This window comes from Mustelus asterias, chromosome 26, assembly GCF_964213995.1.
Source record: "Mustelus asterias chromosome 26, sMusAst1.hap1.1, whole genome shotgun sequence".
NCBI classification, from domain to species: domain Eukaryota; kingdom Metazoa; phylum Chordata; class Chondrichthyes; order Carcharhiniformes; family Triakidae; genus Mustelus; species Mustelus asterias.
The window spans coordinates 37432523-37447291 of NC_135826.1; the positions used below are offsets into that span (position 1 = coordinate 37432523).

General features: G+C 42.9%; 1 protein-coding gene across 2 annotated transcripts in view; it reads right to left on the reverse strand.

Moving 5' to 3' along the window:
- Positions 1-14769, reverse strand: part of timm44 (translocase of inner mitochondrial membrane 44 homolog (yeast)) — an 80206-nt gene that overhangs the window by 35197 nt on the left and 30240 nt on the right. For both annotated transcript variants that reach the window (XM_078198476.1, XM_078198475.1), the window contains exons 5-7: positions 14411-14560; positions 2057-2196; positions 61-146 (exon numbers count right to left, since the gene is read on the reverse strand). In XM_078198476.1, coding sequence (XP_078054602.1) covers positions 61-146; positions 2057-2196; positions 14411-14560 — 376 coding nt within the window. The remainder of the gene's footprint in view (positions 1-60; positions 147-2056; positions 2197-14410; positions 14561-14769) is intronic.

The window sequence follows — 14769 nt, forward strand, 5'->3', positions numbered from 1 at the left end:
GATGAGATGAATAGTCAGACATTGCCATCAGAGAATGGAAAAAACACAATGAGCGCTTACTGTTAAAGACGACATTATTGTCCTTGAATTCCTTCCACTGCTGGTACCATTTTGAGTCTTTGTGCAGCACCATCCCCATAGCTTCTCTGGAAGAAACAATTGAAATTGCAAATGTCAAGTCTGACATGGCTAACTGCTGCATATAAACTATCAACACTGATAATATGAATTGATTTTAACCTTTAAGTTATGAATCATTTGCAAGTCCTCACCAGCAGTTCCATCAATGGCTTATAAAAATCAAGGTGGAACCTGCACCATAGAGGCCCAGAAGATACAGGTTCAATTCCCAGTCTGTACTGAGCTAGTGGTTTCAGCTAGGTGGCAGAATAAACTACAACTGATCTCAGCCCTAAGAATGGGTCCCCTATGATCTGGGTCACAGCTTGACACTCAGTTGAACCAGAGTATGACATGGGGATGTCACAATAAGACCTTGTGCTGTGTGTCCTGGATACATAAAGACCGGAATTTTACCAGCACACCTGCCTTGATTCCGGCCGTGGGCGAGGCTCGGAGAACGGCATTCTCTGTTGGCCTCAGGTGGGTTCGTACGAACCCCAGGCAGACATGCCGGTAAAATTCCACCCATAAAAGTTTTTAAAGTTTGAAGTTTATTTATTTATGTCACAAGTAGGCTTACATTAACACTGCAATGAAGTTGTTGTGAAAATCCCCTAGTTGCCACACTCTGGCGCTTGTTTGGGTACACTGAGGGAGAAGTTAGCATGGCTAATGCACCTAGCCAGCACATCTTTCGGACGGTGGGGGGAAACCAGAGCACCCGGAGAGAACGTGCAGACTCTGCAGAGACAGTGATCCAAGCCAGGAATTAAACCTAGACCCCTAGCGCTGTGAGGCAGCAATGCTAACCACTGTGCTACCGTGCTGCCCTAAACTTTAAACTTTATAAACTTTAAACTCTTCCATTCATTCCCCAGTAATTAACATGTGCATCGTCAATAGCTTCTCATCGACCCCACACAATCAACACTGGTATACCCTAGTGCTCTTCTTCGGTCCCACTAATTAATTGTCAATATGGTTCTCTTGATATCATCCAGAACCAGTTATGTAAGTATGCTGTTGACAGCCAACATTATCTTTCTGCTTCCTTCTATGTTTTTACCTTCTCTTCAACTGCCTGACACTGTCTTATATGAACCCAAATCTCATTTGTTTGAAAAGTAGACTAAGGGGAAATCACCCATATGGTCCCTGATACTTAATTTGCTCTCATCTCAATCAATCTTCCATGACTGTCATCTTATATGGATGGTATTTTGGAACTTCGTACTGCTTGATCCTGAGCTAAGTTTCATTCACCACTCTATCATCTAGACCATCTTCTTCCACCTTTGCAATATTATCTGCCTCTGATCCAGCCTATTTCCAAACCCTCAAGACTCTAATCTGTCTCGTCGTTACATGGAGCTGATTTCTTTAATGGCCATCCAAGCTGGCCTCCAATTCTTCACAACTTGAAACACATCACAGAAGCTTAGAGAATGGTAGGAGCCATCACGCCAGAAAGGCGGGCCAATTATCATAGAATCCTTACAGTGCAGAAACAGGCCGGGTTCGATTCCCTGCTTGGGTCGCTGTCTGCGCATTCTCCCTGTGTCTGCGTGGGTTTCCTCCGGGTGTTCCGGTTTCCTCCCACAGTCTGAAAGACGTGGCGGTTAGGTCCATTGGTCGTGATAAATTCTCCCTCGGTGTACCCGAACAGGCGCCGGAGTGTGGCGACTCGGGGATTTTCACAGTAACTTCATTGCAGAGTTAATGTGAGCCTACTTGTGACACGAATAAATAAATTTAAAATTTGAATGACAGCAGACTACATTGGACTATTATGGTCCCACGGTTGAAAGACCTGCTGGAAATCACAGTCTAAGTTCACACCTTAAAAATAGTTACTTAGATAAGTAACAGACTGATTGACACCCATAGAAAAGACAGAAGGAAAAATCTGGCTGTATCACAAAATATCACATACTCATTTGGTTCAAATATTTTTTCCTGTGTCATTTTATCTCGTGAAAAATCGCTTCTTTTCCTCAGTGACGACGGTGACCGGTAAGTCCCACTCTGTCCGAGAACACTCTCATCTAGTTCCTTCTTTACAGACTCCACGCTCTAAAGAAAGCAAAGGGGTGAAGCCGACATTAGTGTGATAAGATGATAATAAAAGCCAACAATTCTGCATTTGCTGTCACTACTTCTATATTGCAGTTCTGTATGAAAATGGCAAATTTACAGAACTGCAAATCAACTGAAATGGTGTCCAAGTAATCTGGCTGAAACAACACTTTATCTGAATAGTATCAAAAATTAATATTGTGGAAACTAAAGGTGCCTGAGGCTGATAACAATACTCTTATTTGCATTCAAAAACCAACCAGTAAATGGAAAAAATTACCTAGCTTGGGTGCTTCAAGGATCATACGTTTCCTTTCTCTCAGACAGGGTACTCCAAATCAGATGCATTGAGAGTGGTCTTGTTCAGGGGCCATTCAACACACCCAGACCTCAACCGCTCACACAAAGTAGGAACAGCTGTGTTATGGGTTAAAATGTCTGCTCAGAGTTTCTTCCAGCACATCTGGACACGGTCTCATTGAGTGAGGAAGTGTTGAAGACAACTTCTGGATACCTGCACACAACACCCTCTGACAGCCAGTATAAACACAAGTGGCAACACTTGGTAACACTCTCGCCTTGAGTCACAAAGTTCCAGGTTCAAGTCCCAATCCTGAGCTTAACCACAAAAGTCAAGGCTGAAACTCCAGGTACAGTACTGTGGAAGTGCTGCACTGCCAGATTTGCTGTGTTTTCAGTTGAAGCACTAAATGGAGGTCTCAGCTGCTTTCTCGGGTGGATGTAAAAGCTCCCATGGCACAATTTCAAAGAAGAGTGGGGTTGTATTGGCCAATATTTATCCCTCAACCGACATCAAAAAATGGACAGATGGTCTGCTCATTATTGCACTGTTTTTTCTGGGAGTTTGCTAAGGACAAATTGGCTATTGTGTTTCCTACATTACCACACTTTAAAAAAAATCATTGTCCGCAAAATGTTTTGAGATGTCCAGTGGTGGGGAAAAGTATTATATTAGTGCAGGTATTTCTTGTTTCTCTTTTAATTATTTAGTGATTAGCAACTAGATGATAAACCGTAAATATAATCCAGGTTAATAAACGAGTGTCTCTAATTTTTGTTGTTCCAGACAAGGAACTTTGGTTAGAATATGAGAAAAGTTGCATTATTTGTTATTCGCAAACGCATTATGTTAATATTTCAATACATTATATGAAATAGAGTTAGCGATTCGGACGGTTTTCATTGAATTTTAATAAGCTAGAGCTGGATCATTAACAACTGCTCCGATTTAATGTCTCACTTGTAAATAATTCAAAACTATATCTTGGCTTTTCAAAAATAGTGCCTATTTCAAAAATAATTGAAATCTATTTGTTTTCATATTCTATCCTCAGGCTGTGCTCAGTTTGTGGAGCTGAGGCGGTGGGGGGGTAGTCAGGCTGCAACAATTGTGGCATGGCGGCATAGTGGTTAGCATTGCTGCCTCACAGCGCCAGGGGCTCTGGGTTCGCTTCCCAGCTTGGATCACTGTCTGTATGGAGTTCGCACGTTCTCCCCACGTCTGTATGGGTTTCCTCCGGGTGCTCCGGTTTTCTCCCACAGTCCGAAAGATGTGCTGGTTGGTTTCCCTCAGTGCACCCGAAAAGGCGCTGGAGTGTGGCGACTAGGGGATTTTCACAGTAGCTTCATTGAAGTGTTAATGTAAGCATACTTGTGACTAATAAATAAACTTTTTTAACTTTAACAATTGCTTTTGGTTCCCCAGGGTTAGACAAGGGAGAAGAATCAGCCAGAGTTCCTGTTGCTGCCCAGCAACCCCAATGGAATATGTGATGGATGAGGACTGATCAGAACTAACTGAGTAATTAGTCAATGGGCATGAAGAATGGTCACTTGAGTAAAGTATTGGTGGGGATCGCTGGTACCTACAGAACCACAGTCCCACACAAGGCAACTATCTTCCCAAAATGAAGCAAAGCTTTAGAAAACAATTCGGTCTTAATGCCTTGTGGTGCTTGATGTCTTTTTTTAAAAGCTATTTAACCTCCTCACCAGATGGTATTTTTATTCTCTGGCACGGTTCCCAAAGAGACGTCAAAAAACATCAGTGTGTTTAATTCTGTAATACTTATTGACTTGAAGAAATTTGCACAAGTGAATAAAAATCATTAGAGGCACCTTATTTACATTAAATCTACATATTCATAAGGCATTTTTCTTCTTCAAAAATTGCATTTAACCAGTGCTGGGAGTAATACTGCCAGATTGTTCTGTTGCATTATCTGATTTGATTCGTTATTATTGTATGTTTTGGGATACAGTGAAAAGTATTGTTTCTTGCACAATAAACAGACAAAGCATGCCGTTCATAGAGTACATGAGGGGGGGGGGGGGGAGGAAAGGAGAGGGTGCAGAATATAGTGTTACTGTCATAGCTAGGGTGTAGAGAAAGATCAACTTAATATAACATAGTTCCACTTAAAAGTCTGATGGCAGAAGCTGTTCTTGAGTATGTGATCTCAGACTTCTGTATCTTTCTCCAGACGGAAGATGATGAAGAGAGTATGTCCGGGCTACATGGGTCCTTGATTGGGTCCATTAATATTTTTCTAAATTGCTTTAAAACTGTTCTACAGCAAAAGATTTTTAAAACAATTGATTCAAATGTAATCATTGGGCTGGATTTCTATGCTTTGTTCTTTTGCCTGCCACATGTCATCTTCAGGACAATTGATTCCTGTCTATGTGACTCAATACCCAAATTCCACAACTATCCTGAACAAAGACATCCATTTTCACCCAATCCAGCTACCGGGGCTGTTTCTCAGTTTGTTCCAGCAAATGAAATTTGAACTTTACCCTGAATCATTCTTTTCAACAGGGCAGGACGATGGCACAGTGGTTAGCACTTGTTGCCTCACAGCGCCAGGGACCCAGGTTCAATTCCGACCTTGGGCAATGTCTGTGTGGAGTTTGCACATTCTCCCAGTGTCTGCACCAGTTGCTCCGGTTTCCTCCCACAGTCCAAAGATGTGCGGGTTAGGTTGATTGGCCATGATAAATTGTCCCTTTGTGTCCCAAGATGTGTAGATTAGGTGGAATAGCGGGGCAAATGCATGGGGTTATGGGGATAGGGCCTGGGTGGGATGCTCTGTCAGAGTGTCAGTGCAGATTCAATAGGCCAAATGGCCTCCTTCTGCACTGTCGGGATTCTATGAACATCTTTTCCTGATTTCTGAAGAAACAGCTACACAAATTTGATTTTACACCAACAGGAGTTGTGTCCAATGCTTCCAGTCTGTCACTGGAATTTCAGGACATGGGATACCATGGTAGCTGCCAGATTCTAACTGGTTCACTAATGTTTTTAGGTATGGTAAATTTTCACAATAGCTCCACCTGTACGTGACTCTTGCCCACAGTATGTGCTTGACTTTGAATGCCCTGTAAAGTGCTCTAGAAAACCTTTAAAGTTTAGTTGTTTAAAGAACACTTGTCAAGGAACACAGCAATCACAATTATTTCACGGGCTTTAGTCAGTTGAGAAAGCAACTTCTCAAGGCAGGTAGGAATGAGCAATAGATGCAGCTTTTGTAGCATCACACAGGGGGAGGCAATGGTGTAGTGGAATTATCGCTGGACTAGCAATCCAAAGACCCAGGGGACCTGGGTTCAAATCCCATGATGTGGAGATGCCGGCGTTGGACTGGGGTGAACACAGCAAGAGTTTTAACAATACCAGGTTAAAGTCCAACAGGTTTATTTGGTAGCAAATACCATTAGCTTTCGGAGCGCTGCTCCTTCGTCAGATGGAGTGGAAATCTGCTCTCAAACAGGGCACAGAGACACAAAATCAAGTTACAGAATACTGATTAGAATGCGAATCCCTACAGCCAACCAGATCTAAAGATACAGACAATGTTGGATTTATGTCACATTATCAGTAACCCCCACAGCTTGCCTCCTGGACTTGTGGCTATCCTGTCTGGAGACAATACACATCTCTTTAACCTGTGCTTAATGCTCCCTCCACCCACATTGTCTGTATCTTTAGATCTGGTTGGCTGTAGGGATTCGCATTCTAATCAGTATTCTGGAACTTGATTTTGTGTCTGTGCCCTGTTTGAGAGCAGATTTCCACTCCATCTGACGAAGGAGCAGCGCTCCGAAAGCTAATGGTATTTGCTACCAAATAAACCTGTTGGACTTTAACCTGGTGTTGTTAAAACTCTTACTGTGTTCAAATCTCACTACAGAAGATGTTAAACTTTGATAAAATTCAATAAAAACCTGGAATTAAAAGTCTAATGATGACCATGAGACATTGTAAAAACGTATCTGATTCGCTTATGTCCGTTGAAGAAGGAAATCTGCCATCCTTACCTGGTCCGACCTACCTGTGACTCCAGATACACAGCAATGTGGTTGACTCCTAAATGCCCTGTGAAATGGCCTAGCAAGCCACTCAGTTTAAGGGCAATTACGAATGGACAGCAAATTCTGGCCCAGCCAGTGACGCCCACATCCCATGAATGAATTTTTAAAAACTCCCAGAATAAATAACAAAATAATGTTCAGCTTGTAAGTGAAGCTTTTAAGATAGTGGGATTGGCATGCAACCCACTGTGACGCATTTATGTAGATTCCAGAGTCTTTAGCACATTGTCCAGACTAATGCCTCACTGCAGTAACTAAGTACTGCATAAGCTGCCACCTGCTCTCTCAGGTGGACTCAGATCCCATGTCAGTATTTAAAGAAAAGCAAGGGAACTCCTTGGTGCTGTGACCAATATTTATTTTTCAACATATTGATAATCTGGTTATTATCGCACTGCTGTTTGTGAGAACTTGCGGTGCTTATAATTGGTTACCACATTTCCCGACACTACAACAGTAACTACACTTCAATAGGTACCCAATTGGCTGTAAAGTGCTTTGGGACATCCTTCAGCTGTGAAAGGCACTATATAATTGCAAGGAGTTGCATTGACATTCATACTACATCAGGCAAGTATCTTATTCAAAGTGGCAATGGTGTTGCAGTTGGCCTCAGGGCCCCAGATCAGAAAGGACAAAAATCACCTTCGGTTTCTACCCTTGACAACCATCCATTGATCGCCTGTATGTACATGTGGATCATGAGTGGAATAGGCTTACCTGTGATGCCCCTATTGGAGTGTGTCTAATAATCAAGTTAGCTAAGGGAAAATGGCTGCTAGGTGGAGTACTTAGAAGTTCTTGGCAGACATGGACCTGTGGATCAACGCTGCCTTCAGAGCTTTAGAAGCCTGGGAAATGTGAGATTGGAGAGGGCATGGAAAAGAACAATTGCTTTTAAAGGTCCCAACAACCAAATTAGCCTCAGTGATACAAGCGAATTTCAGAATAAATAACACTTTAGCATCAAATTTCATCCCACTTCTTGGGTGTGTCATGGAAGCGTAGCACTGTTAGTGAGCCCAAAGTTGTCCCAACTTCTGGCGAAGATTTGGCCCCCTGCACAGCTTTAGGCCAGTGGAATAAGCGAACCATCACTCTTTTGCATTCATTCTTTATTTCTGATTAATCCCAGGAACAACTTACAGTTTGCATACCTCACACTAATGTATATGTAATGTCCCCGTGCTTGGACAGTTTAGCATATCATAAGTCTTGTACAGCGAGCATTGCAACCAATGCTATTAGTATCACTGACACTATAAATGTTCTAGCACAAGGAGGCCTTTTTCTCTTCTATCAACACAATGGGCTGTTGAACACATCACACCAGGGTGCACCTCACTACCTCAATCAATCTGTTCATTCACTGAAACAATTTCTATGCTTGGTATTTTCTCTGCAGCTATGAATTGCCTTTGCTCGAGTCTCGAGAATCAATTTCTCTGAACAACAGTGACAACCCGAACCATCTTGGTTCATGAATTCTACAAAAATTGTAAATGGAAATACACAGGGAGCAGGTTGTTGACTCTGAATCCGTGGGAGGTCATATCAATTTAAATGGACGAAACACCTCCGTATAACACTATATTCAATAACCTCTTGCAGTTTCTCTTTCAAGCTAAAAAATTGCATTTTTTTGTTGTAAAAGATGCAAAGTTCAACAGTGGAGGTCAGAAAGTTCCCAGGGTCAATCTACGACTAGATAATTAGACTTTTTTCTATCAATCATCATTCTTGACTAAGCACAGAATGTCTACTTTAAAGAAATTTGATTCCAGTATCCAGAAAATTAACTGACCCTGACCTAGCTGAAAGACCTACTTTCCCTGACCACTGAAGGTTGCAATTATAAGGAAATTGTGTTTAGAATGGCACCTTTTCACCACCATCCCCAAAGCTTTTGGTCCCACAAGTTCATCCTATCATCGATATTTCAAATAATCAATATTCATGCTTGAGCTTCTAAAGCGTTGAACCAGAGTTGAGTTTTCCTGGTCAGAGAACAAGAACCATGACTCGTCTGTCACTCTTTAACTGGGGGCTGAGAAGCCCCAGGTGAGATCAAGTAAAAGTGCAGATTGAGGAGCATACAGAATACAACGTCTGGATGGCACAGGCCACCCATTTGTTCCAGAATCGTACAAAATTATTTCATTACGGATTCAAGTTCATTCCCTTCCTTCAAGGAATGCTAATTTCCTTCCATAGTCTCTTCTGAAATAAATAATCAAACTGTGATACTAATATTTCCTTTAGCCTCAGCCCCAGTTCTCAACAGATATTGAGTAAGCTCCTTTTTAATGGTCAATGCCCTAGACAGGAATCAACTTCACTATAGTCATTGGATATCATGAAGAGAAATCAGCCATACAATCGTACTGAATACTGATAGAGTTTAGAACATTAGGGATGTTGCAAGTTATCCTATGTGAGTGCTTCCAAAATAAATGAGAGATTCAGGATGACATCCTCGCCCTAATAGATAAAATGATCTTGAGTGAAGAGGCTGTAGGAAGTTTACCAGTCCTATGCTGGCAGGCAATGGTGTTTTATTGGTTAAACTGCAGCACTGCTTAAATCCCCTACCTATTCAACTCACATTTAACCTCTCTGAACTGAGTTCAGGCAGTGTTTCGGATTGCATCGGGGAAACATAAATGCTGCTGTCTGGATTTCTCAATAGCTTGGTGTGAATGACTCGGCTACGCACCAGACTACAAGGCTATCCTTACCTTCATAAAAATTGTGCAAGGTATGAGGGAGGTATAATGAGATTTTCATGCACTGAGTTTATTTGTATCCACACATTATTGCAATGTCAGAATATACATTCACATCTGTGTGTAACATGCATCTCACCAAAGAACTGAAGATAACATTTCCTCAACATATTCCTCTGACACTTGCCATTTTTGTATTCTGCCTTCATTTCTTCCATCATCAGCAGTCAGGCCTTCTATCCCATACTTCTCACTAAAATCCTCTGCTGTTCATCTCCCTCTCCTTTTTTAAAACTCCCTCCTTAATATTCACCTATTTCACCTAACTTTTGGTTATCCCTCCTAATAACAGCTTCTTTGAGTGAGCGTTGGCCAAGGTTCAATTGGTAATACTCTAGCTCAAGAGCACAGCATCTGGGTTCCACTCAACACTGATGCAGCACCGAGGGAGCACTGCACTATCGGATGTGCTGCCTTTAAAACTGAGGCCTCATCTGCCTGCTCAAATGGACGTAAAAGAACTTACTGCACTATTTCGAAGAAAAGCGGGGCAGTCATCCCTAAAAGTCCTGGCCGCATTTATCCCTCAATTAATGCCACAAAAAAAAGCAAATCAGTTGCTCATTACTGTTTGTGGGGGTCCGTTGTGCAGAAATTGGCTGCCACTTTTCCTACATTGCAACCATGACCACACTCCAAAAGCACTTCATTGGTTGTGAAGTGCTCTGAAGGTTGTCGTGAAAAGTACAACATAAATGCTAATCCATTTTAATCCATCTTGTTGAATATATCTCGGTGAAGAACCGTAGGATTTTTTTCCTACATTAAAGGCACGACATAAATTTAAGTTGCTGACGTTGCAGCTGGCATCTGTGGAATCCGCGCCTCACCTGCGTATGAAGCAGTGTCTTTTAGAGGAGGAGGAGGAGGCGGATTGTAAGATAAATTTCCATGACTGCACACATTTTAAGTCATACCATCTAAACTGTAGGGTTCTATCACCCACCTTATGTTTGATTAAGGAAATCACAAATGCACAACAGCGAAGTAGCTACATCTGTTAAACTTTCACAGAAACAAACCTAGTATTTAACACTTCAGCATATCTACATCCATTGGTGTTACAAGTACCTGCCCTGTGTACAGCACCAAACTATTAACACTAGACTCAACCAATATATGTGGGGAACATAGAATCATTAATGCGGCATGACGTATCAGTCCAACTGAAAGCAGCTCCTCACATTTAAAGGGAGCATTAGTGCCCCCTGGTGCAAGAGCAGGTACACACACCATCTGGTATATCGTATAGATGATGTGGACTTTAACCTGGTGTTGTGAGATATCGTATAGAACCAGAGAGACCAGGGACCTGCTTCTAATGACAAACCAGTGAGCCCTGGTGGAAAATGCCTGTGTCTGGATGCCTTCTAGTCTGACAAAATAATCTGTTGGCACCACACCATCACAGGTGTCAGTCTTTAGCCAATTTTATTCACTCCAAGTGATATGAAACTGTTGAATGCACTGGATATCACAAAGGCTATAGGCCCTGACAATATTCCGACAATAGAACATAGAACAGTACAGCACAGAACAGGCCCTTCGGCCCACGATGTTGTGCCGAGCTTTATCTGAAACCAAGATCAAGCTATCCCACTCCCTATCATCCTGGTGTGCTCCATGTGCCTATCCAATAACCGCTTAAATGTTCCTAAAGTGTCTGACTCCACTATCACTGCAGGCAGTCCATTCCACACCCCAACCACTCTCTGCGTAAAGAACCTACCTCTGATATCCTTCCTGTATCTCCCACCATGAACCCTATAGTTATGCCCCCTTGTAATAGCTCCATCCACCCGAGGAAATAGTCTTTGAACGTTCACTCTATCTATCCCCTTCATCATTTTATAAACCTCTATTAAGTCTCCCCTCAGCCTCCTCCGCTCCAGAGAGAACAGCCCTAGCTCCCTCAACCCTTCCTCATAAGACCTACCCTCCAAACCAGGCAGCATCCTGGTAAATCTCCTCTGCACTCTTTCCAGCGCTTCCACATCCTTCTTATAGTGAGGTGACCAGAACTGCACACAATATTCCAAATGTGGTCTCGCCAAGGTCCTGTACAGTTGCAGCATAACCCCACGGCTCTTAAACTCCAACCCCCTGTTAATAAAAGCTAACACACTATAGGCCTTCTTCACAGCTCTATCCACTTGAGTGGCAACCTTTAGAGATCTGTGGATATGAACCCCAAGATCTCTCTGTTCCTCCACAGTCTTCAGAACCCTACCTTTGACCCTGTAATCCACATTTAAATTAGTCCAACCAAAATAAATCACCTCACATTCATCAGGGTTAAACTCCATTTGCCATTTTTCAGCCCAGCTTTGCATCCTATCTATGTCTCTTTGCAGCCTACAACAGCCCTCCACCTCATCCACTACTCCACCAATCTTGGTGTCATCAGCAAATTTACTGATCCACCCTTCAGCCCCCTCCTCTAAGTCATTAATAAAAATCACAAAGAGCAGAGGACCAAGCACTGATCCCTGCGGCACTCCGCTAGTAACCTGCCTCCAATCCGAACATTTTCCATCGACCACCACCCTCTGTCTTCGATCAGACAGCCAGTTACCTATCCAATCGGCCAACTTTCCCTCTATCCCACACCTCCTCACTTTCATCATAAGCTGACCAGAAGATCTGTGCTCCAGAACTTGCTACACCACTAGCCAAGCTATTCCAGTACAGCTACAACACTGGCATCTACCCGGCAATGTGGAAAATTACCTGGGCATGTCCTGTACACGAGAAACAGGACAAATCCAACCCAGGCGATTACCGCCCTATCAGTCTACTCAGCAAAGTAATGGAAGGCGTCATCAACGGTGCTACTTACTCAGTAATAACCTGCTTACAGACGTCTGGGTTCCATCAGGGTCACTCAGCTCCTGGCCACCTTACAGCCTTGGTTCAAACATGGACAAAAAAGCCGAATGCCAGAGATAAGGGGAGAATGACAGCCCTTGACATCAAGGCGGCATTTGACTGAGTGTGGTAGCAAGCAGCCCTCGCAAAACCGGAATCAATGGGAATCAGGGGGGAGATTCCTCCGCTGGTTGGAGTCATACCTGGCACAAAGGAAGCTGGTTGTGGTGGTTGCAGGTCAATCATCTCAGCTCCAGGACATCACTGCAGGTGTTTCTCAGGATAGTGTCCTAGGCCCAACAAGGTCAGAAAGTCGGGATGCTCGCTGATAACTGCACAATGTTCAGTATCATTCACAACTCCTCAGAAATGAAAGCAATCCATGTCCAAATGCAGCAAGACCTGGACAATATCCAAGTTTGGGCTAACAAGTGGCAAGTAACATCCATCCACCACCACCCTCTGTCTTCGATCAGATAGCCAGTTACCTATCCAATCGGCCAACTTTCCCTCTATCCCACACCTCCTTACTTTCATCTTAAGCCGACCATGGGGGATCTTATCAAATGCCTTACTAAAATCCATGTATATGACATCAACTGCCCTACCTTCATCAACACACTTAGTTACCTCCTCAAAAAATTCTACCAAATTTGTGAGGCATGACTTGCCCTTCACGAATCCGTGCTGACTATCCCGGATTAATCCGCATCTTTCTAAATGGTCGTAAATCCCATCCCTAAGGACCTTTTCCAAAGACTTTAAATGTAACTATTCAACCTGCAGCATGAGTCCGCACACCACTATCTCAGCCCACTCCTTATTGCATTTCTTATTCATTGGCTTGTTGTGTTTGGAGCTGGTTGTACTTCGTGCTGTTGACCCATGATGGGCAAGTCTTAAATTAGAACAAATTCTGTTAATATCTGTAAACTGAGAAGATGGATTTAAACTTTGTGTGTGGCAACAAACCTCCACAATATATGGTCCATGAAGATGCATGTGGTAGCCAGATTAATCAAACATGTTTTTATGACACACCTTCATATATTGCAGAGTAATGCCCTTCATGGCTTCATATCATGAATGAGTCACTGATGTTATGCAGGTAAATTTAGCTGGCACTATTGCTCACAACTATGTCTTTTTTTAATTCATTCGTAGGACATGGATGTCACTGGTTGGCCAGCATTTATTGCCTATCCCTAGTTGCCCAAGGGCAGTTGAGAGTCAACCACATTGCTGTGGCTCTGGAGTCATATGTAGTAAGAAGTCTCACAATACCAGGTTAAAGTCCAACAGGTTTATTTGGTAGCACAAGCCACTAGCTTTCGGAGCACTGCCCCTTCATCAGGTGAGTGGGTGTTCTGTTCACAAACAGGGCATATAAAGACACAAACTCAATTTACAAAATAATGGTTGGAATGCGAGTCTTTACAGGTAATCAAGTCTTAAAAGTACAGACAATGTGAGTGGAGAGAGGGTTAAGCACAGGTTAAAGAGATGTGTATTGTCCCCAGCCAGGACAGTTAATGAGATTTTGCAAACCCAGACAAGTCGTGGGGGTTACAGATAGTGTGACATGATCCCGGTTGAGATTGTCCTCATGTGTGCGGAACTTGGCTATCAGTCTCTGCTCAGCGACTCTGCGTTGTCGTGTGTCGTGAAGACCGCTTACCCGAAGATCAGAGGCCGAATGCCCATGACCGCTGAAGTGTTCCCCAACAGGAAGAGAACACTCTTGCTAGTGGCTTGTGCTACCAAATAAACCTGTTGGACTTTAACCTGGTGTTGTGAGACCTCTCACTGTGTTTACCCCAGTCCAACGCCGGCATCTCCACATCATGTCATATGTAGGCCAGACCAGGTAAGGACGGCAGATTTTCTTCCCTAAAGGACTTTAGTGAACCAGATGGGTTTTTCCGACAATTGACAATGGTTTCATGGTCATCAGTAGATTCTTAATTGCAGATATTTTTTATTGAATTCAAATTCCACCATTTGCTGTGGCGGGATTTGAACCCAGGTCCCCAGAACCTTAGCTGAGTTTCTGGATTAATAGTCTAGTGATAATACCACTAGGCCATCACCTCCCGCCTCTCACGCACAAGCAAATGAGATTCAAATCCATGTAATCTGCTTTAAGCAGTGTTACCTACCTGAGATATTGCTTTGAAGGCAGTGGTTTTGCCGATCTTCTCCCCACTCTTGCTGACCGATTCTGCAGACTGCTTAGCTGATTTTGCTGCTTCTTCCACCCCTTCCCTTATTTTCTTACCAATGTCCGATTTACCAACTTCATCTAGACTCTGCAGTATAAAAAATAGCACATAAACATGCTTAAAAACAAATGTTCAAATTGCATTATTGCCATCAGATACACTGAAAGCCAAGTGATAAATTCTCTTCCCGGTTATAACTCTTCCTGAGCTGCTGTCCCATGGGTGCTGGTAGCCTTTTTGGTATCTCAGCCAAGTGCTCATTCTAGGCAGTATCAGCACTCTATTCGACTGTGAAT